Raw genomic sequence first — 24,740 nt, 5'->3', positions numbered from 1 at the left:
ACTACTGTGTCTTCCATGCCTCGCCTGGGGTCTGGAACTTAGTGTTGCCCTACAAATCGTTGTTGAATGAAGAGTTACTGAGAGTAGGAATGCACTATGTGATGGAGGAGGCACCTCAAGTCGCCCAGCTGTGAAAGACCCAAGCCACTGGTCCTTCTATCACTGTTGCTCACTTATTAGTGGTCACCATGGGTTTCATCACCTAAGGTGGGTTTCGGGGAGGGAGGAATAGCAGAGTGACTTGGTTGTCAGCTTTCCCAAATACTCACCACAGACGAGGGCCAGCAGGTGGGTCTGCCAGGTGAGGGCGTAGAACATGCCTCCGATGGCAATGCAGGCAAGGACACAGTTGTAACTCCAGAGGCCCATGTAGATCGTCTCAAAGGGCGTGGCCACTGTCAGGGCTGTGGGATAAGGTGTGGTGTTTCTGGTTGGTTCTGGGTCACAGCACAAAGGCATCTTGTGGCTGGTGCTGGGACCAGGGTGGCCTCATTCCAGCCTTTCCCCCTGACACCTGCTATAGCTATCCATCAAAGGAGCCTCTACAGATGGTGCCTGGTCTCTGGAAACCAGCAATGGGAAGAGAGCAGTGGTTTCCAAGCTGGTTTTCAAAGATTTGATGCAGATCTATGGCTACTTCCAGCGTTGGGGGGAGGGCAAGGCCATGGGACTCTAGCTCTCTCTTTGGCCAGAGAAGCTGCATTTTTAGCAAGAAAGATTTCAATTGAAAACATTCTGCTTCAAATGGTTGAGAAAAAGCATGAATGTGCATACATAGACATATGGAGATGGAGAAGTGATACAGCAAAATGGGTGAGATGCGAACAATCGGTGAATCTGGGTAAAGGATTATGGGTGCCTCTTGAGCTACTTTTATTTTTGATAAGTTTGAAATTTTTTCCAGATAACTTTTTTTAAAGTTCTGTTTCTAAGACATTTTTGCAAAATATTGGAATGAGTCAATAGGTTCCTATTCCCAATGCCCCGAACGCTAATTTCTGACTCTGTTGTCCACATACACATTTATAGGTGTGTGTACACACATATACATATATGTAGACATACTAAATTACATTTTCAAGCGGCAATACAATTTTTGAGAATATTTTTTTTCTTTTAGCTTACTCAAAATTTCAAAGTGTTGGCTCACTTATACCCCTGCCTATCAGCTTCTGCTTCTATCCCTTAGCTCCTAAGGGCTCAGTCTGCAAGCCTATTGGTCTTCGTTCCCCTTGCATTTCTCCATGTGTCCTGCTACTGCAATCTGCTCCCTTTGAAGAGTCAAGAAATGGAGAAGTAACCTGATAGTGTTTATGAACTCCAGTGAAGATAGCAAGTCTAGAATATTTGTTATGTGTGTGTGAGAATGACTGTGGGAAAATGATCCCTGCAGAGAGGGGTGCTGTCCTACCTGCTAGCATCCCCACGATGGAGCCAATGGCTGCATGCAAGCAGATGAGTGGTGAGCAGATGAACAGAGCCACCAGGAACACACCACCTGTCCAGGGATTGTCACAGCCGTACACCTGGCCAACCCCGACAGGGATGGCTTGTAGCAGCTGCAAAGTAAACAGAATCCAGGTCACTGGAGTGTGGGCTGGTCATGCAAAGACCAGACTCGGGGCCAGGACTGAGCCATTCCTGGGGGGTGGGTGGGTAATGGGGCTGAACGGGAGTATGGCTGTGCCCTCCAGTGTGTGAGAGAAGATGGGAGGGTGTGACCTGGAACAAACAGCTCCTCACTCCATCACCTTGCAGGCATCTGAGCATTGCTCATGCAAAGCCAAGCAGGGCTCCCCAACCCAGGGCCTGGCAGGGTGTTTCTGAGGGACACATGGCTTCTACTTTGAGGGAACCTCCTCTCTAGATTACCATTGGGGATTTCAGGAACTACGGGAAATTCTAGAAAAACTCCAGGACTATTTGGACCATTCAAGGCCATTTTGATGGATGATGGCCCAAAGGTCACTTAGCACATTGGTGGCCAAGCCCAAGCTACAGCCTCTGAGCTTGACCCCTAGTCTCTTGGTGGCTGCTGCACATTCAGTGTTAGCCTGGGGACTAGGAGGCCCTGGGAAGGAGGAGCACTCAGCATTGAAGAAAGTAACGTGAAGAACGTCTGGAGAACAGCACAAAGCCCAGCCGTCCCTGAGCTGAGCGTCATTTGGTGATGTTGGAATTGAGGATGATTAACTGGCAGTGATGTCAGATGGTCTTTTCCCGCTCAAGCTGAATCACCCACATTCTGGCTGTCCTTTGAGGGCAAAAAGGAAGGGAAGGAGATCGGCAGGGCGGGGAGAGCCCTGGCCTGGGGCTTGAGGGCTACAGCTTTCAGGGTGGCTCTGTACAAGGTTGTGTGACCATGGGCATGTCATCTCCTCATTCTAGGCTCTGGTGCCCTCCGCTCTAATGAGGAGGATGGCCCCGCAGATGATCTTCTAGCTTTAAAATCCTGCAAACTCTTTTTTCCATTACTAGATCATATAACCTGTTTGAGGACAGGGCTCCCTTGTGGCAGGGTACTTAATAGGTGCTTAATAACATGTATTGGATAGCTCGGTGGTTTTTAAACTTTGCGTACACAGGAACCACCTACATATCTTTACAAACAATGTTGACGCCTGGCTCCTCCCAGACTTCCTGACTTAACTGGTATGGAGCATGACTGTGCCTCAGGGGTTTTGGATGTACAACAGAGTTTGGGGACCAATGGGTTAGTTATTGACAATCTATTGTAGATGTTGGGAGTTCATTGTCTTTCTCCCATTGGTGAAATTTTGTACTTTTTTCACAACTTGATTGGATTCTGCAGTTAGTCTGATTATTTTTGCTTGAGGAGTCTCCCAGAGCTTTTAGGAGTTGTCCACCCTTGTCTCTGAGGAGGTAGCCTTTTAATAACCAGGCACTGTCTGGGCTAGACCCTACAGACTTGTGCAAGGAATGACAGGGTGGGGCCCTGTGTTATTTAAAGGAACCTGAAACACTTTGTGCCAGTCCAGGAATCTCAGCTTAAGTGGGGGGACAGGCTGGAAAGCTACTCAATAAATATTCCACGACTTCCTGAAGTCTGAGGAATGCTGAGGGGAATCGGGCTCCCACCTTCCATCTGGGAACACAGATTTTAAGCCCAAGCAGCCAAGAATGAGAGGAATGAGGAAACAAGCTGACTTGGAAAGAAGCCTGGATTTAGAATGAAGATTCCTTCTACAGGGACTTGGTGAACTATAGTCCCAGGAGGCCTGCCTCCCCTCCCCGCTGCTTTTTAGGCCATAGCTGACACCCTGGTGTGAGGGGAAGTCAGGTGTGTGGTGGAAATTTACTGAGTGCCAGGCTCCTCATACTCTGGATAATCCTCATGTAACAACAACATGCCTGTTCAACAAAAAGGAAGTCACTCCCCTCATTGTTTTAAAGAGAAAGAGGGAAATGGCATTGAATCTTCAAACCAGCTCTGGATGGTAGAAGAGAAGCCTGTTGTCAGAGTGGTGGTGGGGTGGGGAGCTCAGAGAGTGTGTTTGGGTTTCAGGGTACGTGGATTTGGGTTCTACCACTTTTTAACTGTTTACTTGGAAGGTGAACAAGAGCCATCTCTTCTCTGTGGCCCTTTCCACCCTGGCCCCCTCAGTGATGAACTGTATAGTCACACAATACAGATGGGTGGAGCCTTTCTCTCTGGCAATACCACATATCACTGCAGCTATCACTTGGACCATGCCTCATGGATAGGGCATGGATTGGGTCTTCAATAAATTTTTTTTTTTTGCTTTGTTAATCCTCACCTGAGGATTTTCCATTGATTTTTAGAGAGAATGGAAGGGAAGAAGAAGAAGAAGAAGAAGAAGAAGAAGAAGAAGAAGAAGAAGAAGAAGAAGAAGAAGAAGAAGAAGAAGAAGAAGAAGAAGAAAGAGAGAGAGAGAGGGAGAGAGAGAGAGAGAGAGAGAGAGAGAGAGAGAGAGAGAGAGAGAGATTGGTTGCTTCCCATACGTGCCCTGACCAGGGCTGGGGATTGAGCCTGAAACTGAGGTACATGACCTTGACTGGAATTGAACCTGGCAACCTTCAGTCTGCGGGCTGACTCTCTATCTACTGAGCCAAACCAGCTAGGGCTTCAATGAAGGTTTGTTGAAAGACCATGTGAAGGTGGCAGTGACCCTTTCCCGTCCTCTTCTCCACCAGACCCGTCATGTGAGGGAGGGGCATGTAGAGCAGCGGAGAGCCTGGGGAATGCCCAAATCAGTTAGAGAGAAGGTCTGCAGTGGGATTAGGGCGTCCAAACTCATCTGCCACAGGGTAACTTACCAAGGGCACTTCGATCTCCGTCCAGGTGATGTTGGGCACCGAAGACACGGGCTCCACTAGTGTCGTGGGGAAGAAGAGGTTGTAGTGGCCTGTGGCTGCCAGGTACAGGGTCACCGCGATGTTGAAGGGCAGTGTGAACACTGGGAGGTCCCACTTGCTGAAGATGGAGTTCAAGGCACTAGAAAGAACTGGGCTGACGATGGAAGAAGCAAAGGGTTAATCACTGTAGTCATTCCTAGAGCTACACCATCTCTTCAGCTCTAACCACTGTGCCATTTACTGTCCCCTCTCCCTGATACGGTCCTTCCTGGCTCTCTTGAGACTCAAGCAGTCCATTGACCTGTGATTGGGAACAGGATGCTCAATTTAAGGCCGCACCTTTGAGAAACAAAATTTAAAAATAATATAAAACTGTCTTGAATAGAAAACTTTATAGAATAAACATTTCTTTGTTAGTTAAACGAATAAAGTGAACCAAAATGTAATTCTTACAAAATATTATGTATTGTCTTTGGCTCATCTAGATGTGCAATGGCTAATATGCTGAGCTGTGATAATGTTTTAGGGGTCTGGCCTCTGGGCGGAGGCTGCCATGGCACATAGATAGCACACAGGATTGGATTCAGTTAAAATACTTTGAATTACTCTGGGAACCACCATGTGAAAATGACACCTTGAGTTGTTTGTGTTTCCTTTCTTCTTGGCCTCTTCCTTGGAAAGAACACAGATTTTTGGAGAAAGAGCTGAGTGCAAATGCTAACTACAGGCTGAGTGAGCAACATTAGGTAATTAATCTTCTTTAGCTTTGTTTCCTCTGAAGGGACCGGATACCCTGGACACCTAACACCCTACGTCTTCCACACTCAGCGAGCTCAGGACAAAACATGAAATCATAGGATCCGGCTGAGTGGTCTACTTTTAATTAATGACTGTGAAGCCCAAATGGGCATTTAAGACTGCCTGAAAACCCTGTTCACATCCCTAGCCAATTAATTCTCCAACTTGCTGAGACAAGTATTTCACATCTCCTCTTTTCTCCTCAACTTTCACGTCTGCTTTCCTTTAGTTTCAGCTAACCACCTTGCTTTACTTCATTAAGAAAATAGAAATGACAAGATGAGAAATGCTTCATTTCCCCACCAAAAGATCCACATTCAACTTCCCTGTGTCTACATGCTCTCCTCATTGCCTATTTCACATGATGGATGTGTTCCTGTTCCTTTATCAGGCAAATTCTTTTCCCTGTACCTAGACAACCAATCTATCTCAAAGATTTCCCTCCTGTGATTCTCTCCTTTTTCTCTGGATTATCTTCATAAATACACAAACATATTCTAGTTCCTCATAAATGCACAAACATATTCTAGTATCTCCTACCTTAAAAGCCCTCCCCCTTTAATCTAATGTCTGCTCAGTTATTGCCCCATTTCTCTTTCTTTTTACAGCAATAGACCTCAGAAGTATTATCTATCTTTGCTACCCCAATCTTCCTCCTCCAGTGCGTTCCTAAACCCACTCTAATCAGAGTTCTCCCCATGAAGATGACTCTCATTCAGTTCACCAGTGACGTCTATCTTGTCAAATCCATAGTCATCCCCTGCTCCCTGCATTTGATTGCTGGACCCTCTGACTAGACCAGCCGTGGGCAAACTACGGCCCGCGGGCCAGATCCGGCCCGTTTGAAATGAATAAAACTAAAAAAAAAAAAAGACCATACCCTTTTATGTAATGATGTTTACTTTGAATTTATATTAGTTCACACAAACACTCCATCCATGCTTTTGTTCCGGCCCTCCGGTCCAGTTTAAGAACCCACTGTGGCCCTCGAGTCAAAAAGTTTGCCCACCCCTGGACTAGACTGAAACATTCTCTGTCTGGGTTGCCATGACACTGCACATCCTCAGTTTTCTTCCTGCTTCTCCAGCAGCTCCTTCACAACTCTCTGTTAGTTGTTCTTCCTCTCTTTTGTCAATTTCTAAATATTAGAAGATTCTCTCTCTCTCTCTCTCTCTCTCTCTCTCTCTCTCTCTCTCTCTCTCTCTCTCTCTCTCCGTCTCTTTCTGGGTAATATCTTTAGTACCATGGACAAAAAAATATCTTCTATCTGCCTCTGAGTTCCAAATCTTGACCATATCACTAAGTTCCAGATTTGCACATCCAGTGACCTACTCAACATCTCTACTGGAAGTTTAAAGTTTCATGTCTAAACAGAACCCTCAATTTGCATCCTGTCTCCAACCACCAACCTGTTTTTCTTAGTTTTCTCCATCAGCCCAGGTGCTCAGGCAAGTTATAGGAGTATCTGAGTCATCCCCCACAAACCCCATACCCCACAGCTTCTCAAGAAGTCCTATTGCTTCTACTTTCTTTAAAATATAGCCAAGTCCAACCACTTCTCACCACCTCCCTGATACCACCCTATTCTAGACTGTCCTCATCCCTGTGGGTTGTTGTAGCAAACAACTCACTATGCCTTCAGTGTTTACTCTTGTCCAGTTGAAATCCATCCTCCACACTGCAAGCAGAGTGATTTACTTAGATTTAAACCACATCGCATCACTCCTCTGCTTAAATCCTTTAACTGCTTCCCATCACAGTTGTCATGAAAATCCAAAGGCTCACTTATCTATGAGGCATATGGGGTCTGGCCCTCATCTACTTCGGCCTCACCTTCTGCCCCCCTCCATTCTGGGTTTCAGCCCCACTGGTCTTGTTTCTTGAACACATCACATGTCTCCAGTTGGGGTCTTTGTCCATGTGCTGCTTCTGCCTGCAGCATCCTTCACTCAAATCTGCAGATGGTAGGCACCTTCTTGTCATTTAGGCCAAACACCCCTCTGCAAAGTGGTGTCCTGACATCCCCATCTGGAATCACTATCTGTTTCATTTGCCCCATCTTATTTTCCTCAAGTACTTATCACACATTGAAGTGATCTTTTTAATTCAATGGTTCATGCGTTTTATTTCTATCTTTGCCAAGAAAAATGTAAGGTCTAAGAGGATGGAGACCTTCTCTTGCTCACAATGGTCCCCAACACCTAGAATAGTCCATGCATATCTCAGGCACTCAGCAAACATTTGTTGGATAAACCTGGAAAATGACACTGCTAATACCTATGCGGTGGATTGGCTTTTAAGGACTCAGTGAGATAAGTGAACAACTACAGTAGTAGCACAGAGCTCAGCCCAGAGTAGGGCGCTCAGTGGTGTTTATCTTTAAAATTGGGAAGCAAGGGTGGGGCTGACAAATTGCCTCCCAGTGTGATGTGGCTGAGGAACTGTGCCAAGGGGCTTAATCTATGCAGTTATAAACCAAATGTATGCAAATAAGGACAAGTCCTCCTACTCCTTCCATGGAGGCCCGTGGGGGATATTAAGGAAATCCCCATAGAATTGACTGCTTTAGCTGCTTGTCCTGATAGATTAAGAAAGAAGCCCCAAGAAAAAACATAAGTTCCCTGGAATGCTTAATGTAGTAATTTATTTGCAAGCACTACTAAAAAGTAATGGAACAGTACTTAAACTACATTAAACTAACTGCTTTTAGTAACTCTAGACTTTGAAATCAAAGAAAGCCATTTACTTCTTAGAGATGTTAAAAATCAGTCAGCATGTCTGAGAGGAGGTGAGCCCAGGGCTGCAGGCTACGGTTCGTTTCGGGCCTCCTGCCTCTGCATTCAGCAGGCGCCCTCGGACCCTGCAGACCTGGTGCGGATGCAAGTAAACTAAGGCCCCCACGAGTAAAAGGCCTCGCACACCCTGCACCCAGTGGATAGTTCTTAATACGCTCCTACCTTACTTTACCTTCCTTCTGCAAAATGAGGTGATTTCACAGTAAGATCTCAGCTGATGTTTCTCATCAAAGGCTCTATGCTCTGAATACAGGTGCACTGGTCCAGGAAAGCTCTATGCATCTATCACCAGCGAGTTTTCAGCCTTTGGATCTTGGTTCGGCCACAGGATAGATGATTACTATAGAGCCTGGGGTTTAGCAGTGCAGGCTCTGCGTTCAGAAGGCTAGCAGTGATCTCTTTTACCGAGTGTGACCTTGGGCCAAACTATGTGGCCTCTGTGTGCCTTGGTCTTTCCTTCTGTACGCGGGACAGTAATAGCCCTACACTGCTTAGCACTGTGCATGTAGGAAATGCATGTCAGCCTTTTCCATGACTCTGTCATGCAAGGAGGACTATCAGCATGAGACCAAATGTGTGGTGCTTTGTTGCTTTAAAGGGTCCCTGTCACTCCAGATTCAAACATGATCCTCTTGGGTGCGACTGAACTCATGGACTTTCACAGTGTCTTTCAGGACAGACCAGCCTGACTGTGAAGACGTGGGGCCTCGTGACGGTGCACGTCCCTGTCCATTCTAAGACACAGCAGTCATCCTGGGGCTCTGTGGGTCTGGGAGCAGAAACACTGAGGCATCTCACCAGGCCATCGAGGTGAAGGTCACGGGAAACAGAAGCCACCAGTAATAGTCAAACTTCTTGGAGAACACGGCCATCAGTAGTCCAACAAGCATCCCATTGTACCCGTGGAGTCCGGAGGCGATCGCGGACCTGGGGGGAAGCAGAATAATCTGCGTTCGACCCCATTGTCCCTCTCTCCTGCTGCTCACAGAGGAGTCAGTTTATTCGATAGATGTTGGGCAATCACATAGCTGCCAGCACCTTCCAGATAAACACACACACACACACACACACACACACACACACACACACACACACACCCCTGTGTGCGCATTGATTACCTTTGCTGATCTAGAATTAAATTATGCACTTTTGTCTTCTCTGTGTCTACACTCTCCTTCTCAGGGGAGCCTCAGATTGCTACATATAGAGGGAAATCTGAAAGAAACCTGAGGTGTGCCACCGGGAAGGTGTGTGTGTGTGTGTGTGTGTGTGTGTGTGTGTGTGTGTGTGTGTGTAAGAGAGACTGGGATGGTTGGGAGTGGAGGTCAGGGGCAGCTGTAGATGGGGGGCTGGAAGAGAAGGGGTGTTCAGAATCTCCTCAGGACTAATTATCTGAGAAGCAGAAATCCATGTTTTGGAAAAATAATTATTTTTCATTGTCCTTGCATTTTCTCTCTATTTTCTCATTTGTATTTGGTGTTAGAATTAGTACATTTTTGTTTTACATTCTAGCTGCTTCAGGCAAACTGAGCAAAGACGGCTGGCCCATACCTGTGAAGTCTCGCAGCACCAGTGGCTGGGTATAGCAGGGGCAGTGGGAATAAAATGAGGAAGCTTTGGGGAGATAAAATTGGGGGAGCCCTAGGGGTTGCTTCCACAGCTGCCCTTCCCTGTGGAGAGTGCCCTTCTAGAACTCTTCTCTGTCAAAAGTCTGGTGGCTTCTGGATTTGGTTCTCAGGAGGAAACCCATTACCTTATACCCCTGTTCTGACCATCAAATCTATAAAACTCGGTTCAACCCCAATGCCAAAGGGTCATTAGGATCATGTTCCATCACAACACGGCAGCATCAGTGTTGCTGATTTTGGGTTACTATCTGTAAAGTACAGTCTCTGGACCAGTGGGCTGTGGTGATGGGGGCGGGATACTAGGGGTGGTGGTGGAGGCCAGTGGTGGAGGTTCTGATCTGGATATGTGGCTGTGTCATTGTGGACAGTGGTGAAGTCATGGCTCTTTGGAAGAATGTGTATGTAAGGTGCCTAGAATTTTGCACCTATGGTGTAGGACACGGTACTGACCTATCAGTAATGAAGCTCAAATCTTTTCCAGGCACTGGAGTGGAATATGAAACATTTGGATTGGACTTCTCATCTTGGACATGCTTAGAACATAGCCAGGGAGAGAAAACTCAGAAAGCAATTAGAAAATCATCTAATATAGTAATGGGGTATGGTCTGTGGTTGTTCAGAGAGAGAGGAAGGGTCAGAGTACACTGGGGCAATCAGGGTGGCTCCCTGGAGGAGGAGATATTGAGGGAATGGCAGGATTAGATACGCAGAAGCAACAATGCTCAATTGGGAACAAGTGTGATGTTGAGTGGTAGGCAGCGTAGGTGCATTAGAGAGGTTTTGGAAGCCAAGTTGAGGGATTGGATTTTATTTGGATGCATATTTGGCTTAAATTTGCCTTTTCCAAACTCTGTATTACATACTGTCCTGTATTATTAGAAGGCATTTCTTGCCTGTTAGTCTTGTGCCCCTCAACTAAATTGCAGGCTCCATGAGGGAAGAACTGCCTAAATGTTCTGCACCTACCACAGAGGAAGTGTTTCCAGAAGGCTCTACGGTTAAATGGAGCCTGGCACTGTCATTTGCTGTGAACATACGAGTGGTTTAATTCTGTGAGGATCTCCAATGACATGTTCAAAGCTGAGACTCAGGAGACCTCGGCCTGGCTGAGAGGATAAGGTAGGCTGACCACACAAGTAATCACCTCTCCACCTGTCTGCCTCAAAACCCAAGACCAACATGGAAAGGGACTCACCTGTCTTGGCTCAAGGCAAGGGCAGTTAAGGTCGAGACCACTGTCCCCAGACCCCCAGCAATTGTCCACCAGGGATTCTGGATCAGGAGCCCGATGAAGATGATGAACCCGCTGAGAGGGTTGTTGACGAACATCACTTGACCAGTCCCCCTTAGGACCCAGTCTGTGAACTGCAGGGCCAGCGGTTTATCTGAAAGAGACGGGCAGAACCAGAGCCATCAGCAAGGTCCAGCCTGTGCTTCCCTGCTGGACCACTGGTTGGTGTGGCAACCAAGGCAGACAGGGATGCTTGAGCCAGGACACTTCCCCTCACTCAGCCTGGCACCCAGCCCATCTCTGAGTGGCCCGGCAATCAGTCCGCATGGGTGCTAGTTTTGCAGTACACACTGAGGCACCGTGCTGAGACCAATTTAACGCCGTTCCAGCCATTGGCTTGGTTGGCAAGGAAGCCCCAGGAGCATTCCAAGGGAAATTTATTGATCCAAGGGAAGGGGGGGAGAGGGAAGGAAGCTCTTTTTATGTGGTGCTGTATGATTCAGTTGAGGGCTGGTATCTGAGCAGCAGAGGCAGTGGTCTGGAGAAAGGAAGCTGGGAAAGAAGTGACTTTAGTACAGCAGTGACAATAGTATTGAGTCAGGACCTGGAGGAAGCCAGGGCCAGAAGAGGGAACATACAATCGATCTCATTCTCTGGGTTGGTTTCCAGTACAGCCCGTACAGGTGGGGGCAGGGAGGTGAGGCGTGTTTGTTGCAGCATTTAGTTTAGGGAAATGATGAGAAGGAAGATATTAAAAAGAAAAAACTCTGGAATATTGGTGGGGTGATGCCAATACTTGGTACATAATACACAGCCAGCAAAAGTGAAAGAATGACCAATCAGCTTGTTTGGGAAATGGCTTATAGGCTAAGTGGTTGTCCAAAAGCTATTCCATTATTCCCTGAAGGAGTGAAGGATTTTCAAACAATTCAAGTGAGTGAAATGCATTTAATTCCAAAACCTTGGGGATTCCGTTATTAGGATACGTTACGCCTTCCCGAGTCAACTCAGGGCTGGCGCACCCCATCGGTGGGAGCCCTCACATGGCTGAGTGAGGGAGCAGCTTCCTCTCTCCAAGCCAGAGGCAGGGCTGGCCCACTGGCCTGGCCCGGCTGCTTCTTCCCTGGGCACTGACTTACCTTTCAGCCAGCTCCTGCACTCCTTCATCTCGCCTGTCAGGTAGCTCACTGCTCGGAGGAGGCTGATGCCTCCCCGGCCTGCTGAGCCCCGGGGGGCTGCCCCACTTTCTCTCCTTTTACTCTTTTCATTGGGCTTTTCAATTTTCACGATGTGGCTCCCTTCGTTGGATGAGCGGAGATCCTTTCAGGAGAAGCGATGACAAAACATCAGAGAATTTAGCTTTTTGAGAGCAGGAGCATTTGGGGCTAAAGAAGGTTGCCAGGTTTTTTTCTTTTTGATATAAAGGATCATAAGACAAATATGCACTGTGTCTCACGGTGCCCCAACTGCCCCACTCAGACCAGCTCTGCCCAGAATCTCTACACATTCTTCACAGCAGCCTTTCTTAACCCTTTGTGCCAGGGATCCCTTTTGGCAACTTGGCAAGCCTGTGGACTTCCTTTCAGAACGTAAGTGTTTGGAAATGGATAAAGTAAGTAGCAATACAAAGAAAACTAATGACACTGAAACACAATATCAGAAAAGACTGTGATACACATAGCCGTGGCAGATCCAATGCCTACTATGACTTCAGGGTAGTGAGGAGTGAATACCTGGGGCCTCTCCACTCTAACTCAGAATCGCTGCAGGGCCATCCCAGCTCCAGCGCTCACCACAGGAGCAGTGAGGCCTCTATGGTGACTGCATCACAGCCCAGCTTCTGCTCTAATCCTGCTGCCTTACTTCTCTGCAAGTATTGACCCAGTGCCATACCCCTGTAAACTTCTTATATGCAAATCTCCAAGTCAGCTTCCTAGGGGAACCCAGTTTGTGACAAGGACAAAAATCTCACATGTGCTAATATGACTGTTGTTCATTTCCTGTATTCCTAATTGAAGTAAATGTGAAAGTTTGTTGGAGGTTAAGAAAAATAAAGATGACTTACTTACCCCCCCTCCCAAGTTCCTACCCCGCGATTCTATCTGTGGACCCCTCGGTCAGGACTCCTTGCTCTAAAGTTGTGCTGTCCCCTATAGTAGCTAACAGGACATGTGGCTATTGAGCACCTGAAATGTGACTAATCTAAACTGAGATGTGCTTTAAGTGAGTTTTAAAGACTTAGTATAAAAAGAATGTGTAAACTATCTCAATGATACTTTATATTGATTATATATTGAAATAATATTACATATATTCATATATATTAGGATAAGTAAAATATATTATTGAAATTAATTTCACTTGCTTCTTTCTACTTTTTAAAAATGTGTTAATAGAAATTTAACTTACACACATGGCTTGCATTATATTTTAATTATACACCTAAAGTTCTCTCCTCCATTAAGGCAATGAGAGCAGTGGAAAAATGGTGCCCAAGACGGTGGATAACAACTGGGGAGAGTGATGAGCTAGTCAAAAGCTTAAACAGATAAACAGAGGAATGAGATGTCCAAAGAGGGGTTGGAAAAGCTTGGGGGTATCTCTGTGAATCCAGAAGGCCTCATGTATGTGTAGGGCTGGCACATGACCAGGACAGTGTGCAAGCTCAAAGGAGAACTGAGAGGTCTCTCCGCTCTCATCTGGCTGAGTTTGAGTCTCTGTACAAGCAGAAAGTGCAGGCTGAGGTAGAGTTGAAAACTGCCCCAGTGTTGGAGATATACCCCAGCATGCACACAGATCCCTTAGAATATGTCTGTTGAATCACTGGCTGACCAGTAGGCTAATTGAGCCAAGACATCAGTGGCTAGAAATGATAAGAAATATATACTATCCAGAATTAGTTCAGAAAAGCCATTAGACAGACATGCCAGCAACTGACTTGTCTTTAAATTTTCTGGTTCTTTTTTCTGACTGCTCGAATCTGATATTGAGCTTCTCTAGCAAATTTTCACTTCTATTATACTTTTCAACTTCAGATTTTTTTACTTGTTTCTTTAAAAAATAATTCCCTCTTTATTGATAGTCTCTATTTGGCAAGATATTATGGTCATACTTCTCATATGTTCCTTTAGCTCTTTAGACATGTTTTGTTGTTGTTGTTCCTTAATTGTATTTAAGGTGATTTAACGTCTTTTTCTAGTAAGTCTAATGTCTGGGCTTCCTCAAAGACAGTTTCTATTGACTGCTTTATTTCCCCTGTTCCATACTTTCTTATTTCTTGGCATGTCTCATTATTGTTTGTTGAAAACTGGATGTTCTAAATAATATAGTGTGGCAACTCTGGAAATCAGATTCTTCTCTCTCCCCAGGGTTTGTTAGTGCTGGCTTGTATCCCTCTCCACTGTATTAGTAGCTATAGCCAGGCTACCTCTGTGCTACTGTGTTCAAGGAGTGCTAAAAGCTGGCATTTGCCTGACCAGTGTGGCTCAGTGGTTGAGCATCCGTCTATGGATCAGGAGGTCATGGTTCGATTCGCAGTCAGGGCACATGCCTGGGTTGCGGGCTTGATCCCCAGTATGGGGCCTGCGGAAGGCAGCTGATTAATGATTCTCTCTCATCATTGATGTTTCTATCTCTCTCTTCCTCTCCCTTCCTCTATGAAATCAATAAAAATGCATAAAAAATAAAGACTGGCATTTGAAGGAAGGCCTTCCTTTTGGCGATAATAGGTAATTCAAGGGGACAAGTCTAAGGGGCAAGATTCTGGAGACCTGTTGGAAGACCGGTGTATGAGTGTGTACATTTCTTGTCCTTAAAATCACGTTGCACACAAGCTACATTTTCATCTTAGGCCAAGTAGGACTCATCATGGAAGTGACCATGTATTGACTTGGGACAGAATCTCCCTGAACAGTGGCCCCTCTGTGGCATTATATAACACAGGCATTGGGTAGTTGGGAAAATAGCACCTTTCACTACCCTTTCCCAACCCCACCCCCACCCCACCTGGGAAACATCCTAGGAGAAACATTCCTCACCTTTTCTTCAGGCATTTCCAGGAGGGGCAGGGCCGGGTGTGTATCCTGAGGGCTGGAGGGCCAGGTAGGGCTGGGTAACTCAGACTCATAGAGTTTGTATCTGCTGGAAAGAGGCTCTGCCAGGAGAGGACTGCTGTGAGTTTCAGACATCTCCGTCAGGGGGTGGCCACTCATTGGTCATGCAACTGGTGGAAAAAAAGGGACAGAACAGGTGCATCAGGATCAGGCTCACATGGACTTGGCTGAAGCTGGATAGAGGCCTCAGGAAGCATATGGTCTGCCCTGACACACATGGGACCTGCTGTTCCAGAAGTTTGTGCTGCCAGAGCAGCCTAGAGCCATTCCTCCATCCATGTGAACTTTACCTTCCAAAACCCCCCTATTCTTCCAAGTCCAGAAGAAAGCCCATTCCATTGGGAAGATTTCTCTGACACCCAGAATAGGTGTCTCCCCCTTTTTTTTTTCTGACTCCTGAAATATTTTTCTCTACCTTTTATATTGGTCGTTGTACTATCTGTACATATATTTTCCCTTAATACATACACATAGATCTGGCTCTTCCAACTTAGTGGCGATCTAAAAGAAACTTGTTTTCTTAATTGCTAGGGAGCCTACATTGCTTATAGTTGACCTCCAGTCTCCCTTCTCTCCCCTCTGCCCTCAGTGCTCTTTCCATCTCCTTCCTCCTTTTCCTTCCCTAGAAACAGTAAGAAACTCTGGTATAATCTGTTTGAAGCTGAGTGCACCAGGCTGGGCATCCTTCCCTCTCTGTGTGGGACCACTAGGGCCAGGGTTTATGCCATGACATGCTTTTAGGAACAACATCTGCAAGAAGCCCTCAGTTTCTCAATCTATTCTGGTGTCCCAGGTAGTCCTGCATTTCTCCCCTTCCCATTCAGTAATCTTAACCATTCTTCTCTGGCCTCCTTCAGCTCAGTTATGTCTTCATTTACTTTATTGTTTCTTTGAGAGTTGGCTTTGGCCTCTTCACATAGCCTCTTCAATATGATTTTGATTTTCTCCATTGCTCCATGCTGCCTCCTCTGAGTTGCAGGGCAGTGTATCTCAGGACAGTGATTGCAGATCCCTAGAATGGGTGCTAGCATTCCTTACATTTACCATTGCAGACATTCCTAAAGGATTGCAGACATTTCCAAAGGGGCTGAAGTCCCCCTTTCTATACCTGCATTAGTATCATTTCCCTGGCTATTTCCTCTTCTACTCCCAATGAGAGGAATTACTGTTCTTCACTGTTGCTTCCAGAACACTATATACCTTCCTTGTGTAGAATCCTCTCTTCTTTGAGGCCTATACTACCCCTCTAACTGCTCACTCTCTCATTCAATGAAGACTTTAAGGCAGTGGTTCTCAACCTTCTGGCCCTTTAAATACAGTTCCTCATGTTGTGACCCAACCATAAAATTATTTTTGTTGCTACTTCATAACTGTAATGTTGCTACTGCTATGAATCATAATGTAAATATCTGATATGCAGGATGGTCTTAGGCGACCCCTGTGAAAGGGTTGTTCGACCGCCAAAGGGGTCGTGACCCACAGGTTGAGAACTGCTGCTTTAGGATCTCCTAATAGTTATCTCTACTCCAATAATTTTCAGCAACTTCAATGTTCAGGCATTGATACTCACCTCACTGACATTAACTCATCATTTATTTTCTGACTTTGCAGATCCTTGTCTTCCTCATTTCCGGTGACTCACTACCTCTTCCTTTCAGCCACTGATTTCCATAACCACACATGGCCTTGATATCATCCAAACTCTGAAATCTCAAAATCTTGATTCTCTTCTCTGGTCACTACCTCCTGGACTTCCAGCTTACCTGCTCAAGTGCACCTTCTGATACAGTTCTTTCATCCCAACCACTTACCTCTACCAGCCCCCTCATCTCCTCTTTCTTCCTTAACCAACTTAAATTTCATGGCCCATCATTTTCCTTTTTCAACCCCCTTGCTCCTTCTTCTCTCCCTCTCTCATTATTGTGTGGTGAAATCCCAGCCAGGTTAACCCAACCCTCCATCTTTTCCATGCTCTTATCAAGCAATGAACATTGCTAGAGAGAAATTGCATAACTGGGTAGGCGACTTTCACTTTAAATTGAAGCTTGCCATCCTCAATTGGGCTCTTGGCATTTTTCTTTCTCTTTAGCCACCCCAGTCTGGTTTCCACTCCTACTGCCCTTGCTGTAAGACCTCTATGCTGGCAAATCCAAACATGCTTCAGTCCTCATCTCACTAGACCCCTCAGTGGTATTTCATGGACTTGACCATCCCTCCAGACACAGTCTTCTCTCTTTAGCTTTCACACTTGACCCTGTCTCTGGCTACTCCTTCACGCTGTCCTTGGCTAGTTCCTCCTGTAAGTATGAGCTTGTTCTGGTCCATCTTTAGTGATGCTCCTGCCAGTTGAACTCAGCTCTTGCCATGGCTTGATCTTGCCATGACTCCAAAATCTAGCATTCCCAGCCCAGTTTTGAGCATTGGATTCATTGACTTAATTGTCTAGTTTACACCTGTGGATGTTCCAGAAGTAGCTTAAAGTTAATACACTGAAACAACTCATTTTCTTCCTAAGTCCTGTCCTCTCCCCTCAAAGGTGCTTATCCAAGGACAAGTCCTCTTTCCCTTCCAAACTGCTCCTTCAGAAATCTCAGGAGTCAAACTCAATATTCCCTGCTCCTCCAGTCTCCAAGTCCAGTATTTCTATCTCTAAATACACCTTCATGTCTGATGTTACTATTTGGCTGCCATCACCCCTTGCCACCTCTCTGGTAAGTCCCAATTGGCCTCCCCACTTCTCAGATTTCTCCTCCAAGTCATGCTCCTCAGGGTCATCAGACTGTCTTATTAATCCACGTATGTCAGTTTCTTGCTTAAAACCTTTCAATGGCTACAGATGGAAAATGATGCCTTTTACATGGCATGCAAGGTTCTGTAGCACTGAGTTCCCGTTAGGTGTTAGCCTGTCCTGTGCTTCTCTTGCCCTTTGTCCGTGGGCTCCACACTCACCTTGTTTTAGTGCCTAGAAGGTGTTAAGTAAGTACATTTCCACCTCAAATGTGGATCTATCTGCCTAGAAGGTCTCTACCTTGCTCTTTACCTGGGTAACTCCTACCCGTCTTTCAGGCTTTGTCTCAATGAGCACTTTTCAGAGAAGCCTTCCCAGATCCACCCCTGACTGTGTTCTCCTGTCACATGCTGTCAGGGGACCCAGATTTTTTTCTTATAGCATTTCTTTGCACCACTCAATGATAGATTTATTTGTATATTTATTTGCATAGTATCTGCTTCTCTACTGGCATTTAACAGGCATGAGGACAGTGACCTTGTCTGTTCTGTTTGCTGCTGTGACCCCAGCTCCTAGCACAGTGCCTGGCACATAGTAGGTGCTCAACAAATAAACAGTTAAATGAGGGGAGGAAAGACAGAAAGCTACAGGTGATACTAGAGTGGGAACATTTCCTTGGAGAGCTTTACAAATCATGTGGGTCTCATGAGAACTGAACAGCTTAAGTAGGGTATAGGGCTACCCACCAGCCCTGCATTTCTGAGCCAGAACTCTGCCATGTCTAGTACCTGTCCTCATTCCCAGGAGGAGCTGATTTAAACAATAGCTGATTTTGAGCGTAGATCAGCCAATATCATTCAGATCCAACCCACTCCCCTTTTTGATGCTGCCACCTGCCTGGAAGGGGGTCGTTTTCTCTATCTGACACTGGAGGTGAGTATCCCGAGTTTCAGATTGCTCTGCGGGGAGCATGAGGGGGAGGTTTGAGAGCAAAAGCTAACAAACCTGGCAACCTGTCCCTCTCCAACGCTCTGTCTCCCTCTGGTGGCCACAACGTGATAAAGCATCCGGGCTCCTCTGCAGGATTCCTTCCAAGCCATCGATAAAAAGCAAGGAGCAACTAACTAGATATCTAGACACATGATTTCCGTGACACCACACATCTGGGTGAAATAGAAATATTTTGGAAAGGCTTTGTGTTAAATTCAGTGGCTGTGAAATCCATTAAAAGTCCAGTTGAAAAATAACTTTTTTTCCAAACGTATTTCATTGAATCTAAGATGTTATCAACTGCAAGATGTATCTCTATTCTGTGTATCCCCAAGGAAGAAGAAAATTTCTGCTAATAAAAATTGAACATCTTGATTTCAGAAATGTTAAAATATAAAAGCAATGTCTATCATCTAATCAAGGAAAAATGGTGGTGTATGTGTGTGTGTGTGTGTTTAAAGGAATGGGGCTCCAGTACACAGGTGGGAGTTGAGAATGGGTAGCTTAGATATTCTTTTCTAACCACAATACTGCAAACATTTTTATATGTCTTTTGATGTAAAATGTGTGTACCCATTATGAGCCCTTTAAGGAGAGGGCCTGTTCTCTTGTGGATTTCTGTATTTGCAGGGCCCAGGAGCCAGCCTGGCACATAACAAGCCTCTGATATACGTTTAATGAGGGATGGAAAGAATGAATGATTGCACAGGGGTGTGCTATCCAGAGTCATCCAGAGTCACCTTGGAGTCTCTCCTTTATGCAAACAATAGTCCCAATTACAGACGGAGAAATCAAGGTGCAAGAAAGCAAAGCCGGTGTTGTTTCTCACATGGACGTAAAAGCTGCATGCTTTCTGAAGCCGGCTTTCCATCTCAGGATGGACACAGCAAGCAGAGACCCAGAAACACCGGCAGCTTGCTCCGGAGTCAGGATTAGACCCAGTTCCCCTCCCTGGGCTCTGCTGTGTCTCCAACTGTCTTGCGGGGTACAGCTGGGGGGTCAGGGAGGAGTGACCCTCCTGGGCAGAGTACAGCTGGGGGCTGAGGGAGGGTGGCTGCCCCGGGCCCAGGTCCAGGCCCTCAGCCCTGTGTTCCGTTTCATAAGCCTGCGCAGCCTCGGCAGGAGCAACGTGATTGTATCTCCTCTGGGGAACACAGCGTTCCTTTGCCATGGGAATGTTTATCCTGTTCAAACGGGGGAATTTTTGGCTTTGGGGTTGGAGTGAGACGCCCAGCAAAAATGACCTTGTAAAGAGAAGGTCGCTGTGTCTGGAAAGAGCCCAGGCTGGAGCTCCGATGCCCAGCTTCACCCTTTCCCTGCCAACAGGGACTGCGTGGGCCTCTGCTTCTCCCTTTTTATAGGACAATGGAGGGTTCTTAGGGCAGTGAAATTGCTGACTTGGTTCTTGGCACAGGGGCTGCATGCAGTGGTGTTTAGCTTCCCCTCTTGTGCTCCCAGATTGAAGGGGAAGATGGCTGGGGCAACTCAGTGAAGTACAAGCTGGCTGGTCCCACACAGAACGATTTTCAAAAGTTTCCATAAGGCGTTGGCCACTTGTTAGAACTGGACGGCAAAATCCCTGCCCCGGCCACGTCCCGTCTGAAGGCGCAGGCCTCAGAGTCCGTTCCCCGCTCAGCTCGGAGCCAGTCCACTAAACCTGCTTCCAAGAACACATAATTATCTGCCTGGCGTGCTCACGCTCCTCTTGGCTGCCCGCACCTTCTTCTCCCTCAGAAATGTGGACAGAAAGGGCTGTTTGGATCAGCCTCGCTTCTCTCCAAAAAGCCAGGCTTCAACTGGTCTCAAAGAGGCTCCAGAAGCAGAGGCTCCCCCACCCTTCTTGTAAGAGCACTCTTGTTGAGCACCTACTGTGTGCCCTTGGACTACCCCAGGAGCAGAAGGGAGGGGCCCAGGCCCTGCCTGTGGAGTGGCTGGAGAGAAGGGTGGACAGAATGGAGGAGATGCGCAGTGGCCAAGGAGAGGACAGGGCAGCTTCTGAGCAGAACGCAGCCCCCTCACCTCCCAGCCCTAGAGAGATGGTGCCAGGCTTTCATGTTGGGGGTGGGGGGCACACTCAGGCCACGGAAACGCCTGGGAAAGCAGAAGGTCTGTGCCAGGAAATCCCAGTGTGGATGCTGCCAGAGTGTGGGCAGGGGCATCTGCAGGCAATACAAGGTGAAACCAGGGTATCAGAGGTCAGATGGTGAGAGTTCCCGGTTCCTATGTTTGGACCCCAATTCTTCTTCCAGTGTTTTAGAAAACATGGCTGGATCTATTGTACTAATTTAGAACCCTTCTCCTGGCTCTTTCTCTAAAAGACTATCCATTCCTGGTAGCAAGGCAAAAACATGCCCATGGGGACAGGCTGCGGTCTCTCTAGCATGTTCTTGCTGTCCTGGGTGGGAAGGGCCGTGCCTGGAGGGGTTCCCTGAGTGGCTGCTGTGAGTTAGTGCCGATTTGAAGCTCTTGCCTTCCCTGTGACCTCGTGGGCTTAACTAGGCCAGCAAACGTGTCATCTAACACGGCCTCATGGCCATCATCTTCCAGTCAACCTGTTCTCGAGGCCACGGCAGCTCTGGGGAAGGAGAAGCGATCAGCAGGTTCTCCAAAATATCTTTTGAATTAATTCACTTTGCCCAGGGCTTGGCAATTGATGCGATTATAGGAAAGGAGAGTTTCCAGAAATGTCTGCAACCTAAGGACCAAAAGGGACACTTTGTCTTTCTCAAATAATGAAGGAATCCATCGTTTAGTGCCCCTGGCTGTTGTCTGGGGTCCTGTTCTCATTGGGAACAGCTCTGATGACAAGAAGGCAGTGGACCTATGGACCCCACATCAACTCCCGGGGACTTTGACTGACGGCTGGTCCCAGTTGTGCCCATCAGAGCCCAGGACACAAAAAAGCACCCGAGAGCACTTTAGAGATGAATCCTAAGCCTGCTTTTTCTTTCCAGAGCAGACTTCTCCATTTTCCTTCTGTTTGGCTCACCAGACAAAGCCCCTACTAGACCCTCTTCCATCCTGCCACAGGATCAGAGGTAGAGATATCAGCCCGCCAGGACCTTGCTGAGTCAGGCTGGGCCCCTGGACCAGGGGCTCTGTGGATCTCGAGCCCGGTGGACAGCTGCGGGAAGGGAGAGATCAGCTGAGCAGGGCTGAGTGGCTGTTGGAGTGGGGACAGAAGAGGCTCCTGGGCTGGTGCCTCACATCCCTGGAGGCCAGGGAAGGGACGAAGCCAGGAGAGGCCTGGTGACTAGACGGATAGGGCAAAGGAACAGAGGAGAGGGGCCAGGCGGCAGTTGGACGAAGGTGAGAGGTGCTGGGTTGTGCAAGAGGTTGGCCAAGCGCTGCTTCTTATTAGGGGTGGCTCAGAGCTTTCTTGGCAATGAGTCTGATGTGGGCTGAGAGGAGCCTGACTCACTGGGGCCAGAGGGTCAGGTCGGGTGGGACCGGAGTCAGGAGCCAGCACGACCTCCCCTGGGCCATCTGCAGACTGCTGGGTCGGAGCTGGCTGATGGCCAGCCGCTGGGGCTGGGCCTTCCTGCGTTCCCCGGCAGGGTCAGCTGGGAGTCCAAGCAGGCCTGGCAGGGGAGCTCTGGCCCTCAGTGACCGGCTCAGGGGCCTGGGGAATGGGATGGGGTTAGAGGCAGACCTCCTTTGATCTCCTTTTAAGATATTAGATGGTGTTTGCAAGGACATTAGGAGGGGCGTGCTCTCCCTTCTCAGCTGATGCTTTGAAAGTGGGATGAGCCTCCTGTGCCTATATATTAGCCCCCGCCTCACCCCCTCCCAGCAGCAACCCTAGGCTGCCGGACCTTCCCCCAGAACCTCTGATCATCAGCCTGTTTTTTCCTTTGGGCCAGCCCTGCCCTGTCCAGGTCCACCCGCCGGCCTCCCTGACTCCAGGCTGCCCAGGCTGCTCTCACACTGCTGATGGACGGATGATCCTAAAACACCACTAGGTCGTGCCATGGTCAGAAAGCTCCTGAGGAGCCACGTCTGAGTGGCTCGCTGCTGGGGCTGGGCATGTCCCCCCTGGAGGTGGCCCAGCCCAGAGAGGGCTGACGCCCAGTGTTCTGGAATTCTAATTGTCCCTGATGGGGACCAGTTCAGGGCGCAGGGCTTATAACAGAGTAGAATGCAAGCCTTTTTGTTTTTAAAGCAGACATTTCTGGGAAGACATGTTGAGTCTGTGGGCAACCGCTCCAGGGGTGTCCCCTCACCAGCTGGGGGTGACATAGCCAGTCTCTGCAGGAGGGAGGGCACTTGGGGAAGAAGTTAAGCAGCCCAGAAGGCAGCCTCCCAACGCTTAGACCAGTGCTCTTCCCAGCAGCGCAGACCCTGGACTCTTCCCTGAGGGTGTCCCTCCTTTGCCGGGACCAGGGGCTAGTGGTGTTTGATTCTCCCTGTGGCCTGGCTTGACATAGCGTAAGTTTTTGGTCTTTGGTTTGATGTGTACAAACATGCACCTCCTTTCAGAAACCTGACCATGGTGCAAGGCGGGGAATGCCCGTGTGCCACCTGGCGTGTCTGTTGGGGGCCCCATCCCTCCTTGGCTGGGGTGTAGTTCTTCCGCACTTGACCTCTGCAAGAGCTTCGTGTGGCATGTCCTTTAGGCTCTTGAGCTACCTTCATTTTTTTCAACAACACTCTGGTAACATTTTTCCTTGCCCAGATGTTGATGTTCTAAACCACACTGATTAGAGTGGGGAGGCTGGCTGTCCTTGGGAGGCTGTGGAAATTGGGACACATCCCATCAGGCACTGTCCCTGGAGCCTTCATTCAGGTACAGCCCTGTTAAAGTCCTCCGTAGACAGAGTGGGGTGTTTAAAGGGATGAGGGTGGTATTGAGGGGGAAAAGGGAAGGTGGTTAATGGGCTAGTGTTAAATCTCAGGTCTTTCTTAAGCACCACCCTGAGGACACCACCCTGAGGATATCAGCCTGAGGACACGGGGGCTGGGGGCTCCTCAGCAGCCTCCACATGTTGCCTCCTCCATGCTACAGCAGGGCTCCTCCACCTGCTGTCCCATGCTCAGAGGTCAATACAGACACTGACTTTCCCTGAGTCCCTGGTCTTCAAATTGGCTTCACATAACCCCGTTCTGCAGATGACAAACCCAGCCACCCCTTCCTGGCCCGGTGGGGGACCCTTCCTGGCCTGGAGAAGGACCCCTTCCTGGCCCGGTAGAGGACGCTGGTGGGAAAGGCTGCTTTCAGAGCACATCCTCTTTCCCTCCAGCAGATGTGGGGTGCTCTGTCCTTTAAACTCGAGAGTGGAAATCCATGACCTTGACATCTCATGGTCATTGGTATCCGGGGGAGCTTTAAACAATGCTGCAGCCTGGGCTCCTCTGGAGATCCTGACGGAAGTGGTCTGGGGTGCACCCTGGGCACGGAATTGTTAAAAGCATCCCAGGTGAGGCCACCGTGGGGCCCAGGCTGGGAAGCACTGGCCCAGGCCTCAGCATTCATTCCTCTGCGCCCATTTTGTCCCCTTGCAACTCGAGGTGAGGGCTGAGGACCAGCTGCATTTCTCAATGCAGGATCCCAGCCCCACCCCCAGGCACAGGCATGCATTTGGACAAGACCCTGAGTGGTCCCTCTGCTCACTCAGGCCTAAGAGGGCCCAGGGAGGGGTCTCACTGGGCAGGGTTGTTGCAAGAGGTGGGTGGTGGGCACGCAGAGTCAGAGGAAGGGAGGGGCAGGCTGGGAGCAGGCCTGGAAACAATCTGCATTAATTTCAGAACTTTTGCTTTGTGGTCAAAGCATTCAGTAAACAAGCAAGACCAGACTAGAGCTAGGAACAGCAAACCCAAAATGCAACAAGAGCTAGGTTTGTGGCTTTAATGACATCCTCTATCTCCAGATGAAAGGAGGTGGCAAACGCCCCAGCCTTTTCCAGCATGTGTCTTGGCCTGTGGAAATGAAATCCCTGCTTCCCACGCACCCTGTTCGGGGTCGTAGCAATGCACACTCCTAAGGAAGCTGGTTGTAGGGGTGTGCACAATTTCAGAAAAAAAAGTGTACCATCTATGGAAATAGAGGCTCATTCAATTGCTGAAATCTGAACTGAATGTTCACCTTTGCCTTGTACGCTCATCCAAGACCATAAAGAGGAG

At 48.0% G+C, this 24,740-nt stretch overlaps 1 protein-coding gene across 1 annotated transcript in view; it reads right to left on the bottom strand.

Moving 5' to 3' along the window:
• Window positions 1-24,740, bottom strand: part of SLC14A2 (solute carrier family 14 member 2) — a 375,636-nt gene that overhangs the window by 30,002 nt on the left and 320,894 nt on the right. The window contains exons 4-10 of the mRNA XM_059707198.1: window positions 14,828-15,012; window positions 11,930-12,110; window positions 10,755-10,944; window positions 8,730-8,858; window positions 4,300-4,492; window positions 1,412-1,559; window positions 270-404 (exon numbers count right to left, since the gene is read on the bottom strand). Coding sequence (XP_059563181.1) covers window positions 270-404; window positions 1,412-1,559; window positions 4,300-4,492; window positions 8,730-8,858; window positions 10,755-10,944; window positions 11,930-12,110; window positions 14,828-15,001 — 1,150 coding nt within the window. The 5' untranslated portion in view covers window positions 15,002-15,012. The remainder of the gene's footprint in view (window positions 1-269; window positions 405-1,411; window positions 1,560-4,299; window positions 4,493-8,729; window positions 8,859-10,754; window positions 10,945-11,929; window positions 12,111-14,827; window positions 15,013-24,740) is intronic.

Source organism: Myotis daubentonii, chromosome 8 (genome assembly GCF_963259705.1).
Source record: "Myotis daubentonii chromosome 8, mMyoDau2.1, whole genome shotgun sequence".
NCBI classification, from domain to species: domain Eukaryota; kingdom Metazoa; phylum Chordata; class Mammalia; order Chiroptera; family Vespertilionidae; genus Myotis; species Myotis daubentonii.
This window is presented reverse-complemented; position numbering and strand designations above follow the sequence as displayed.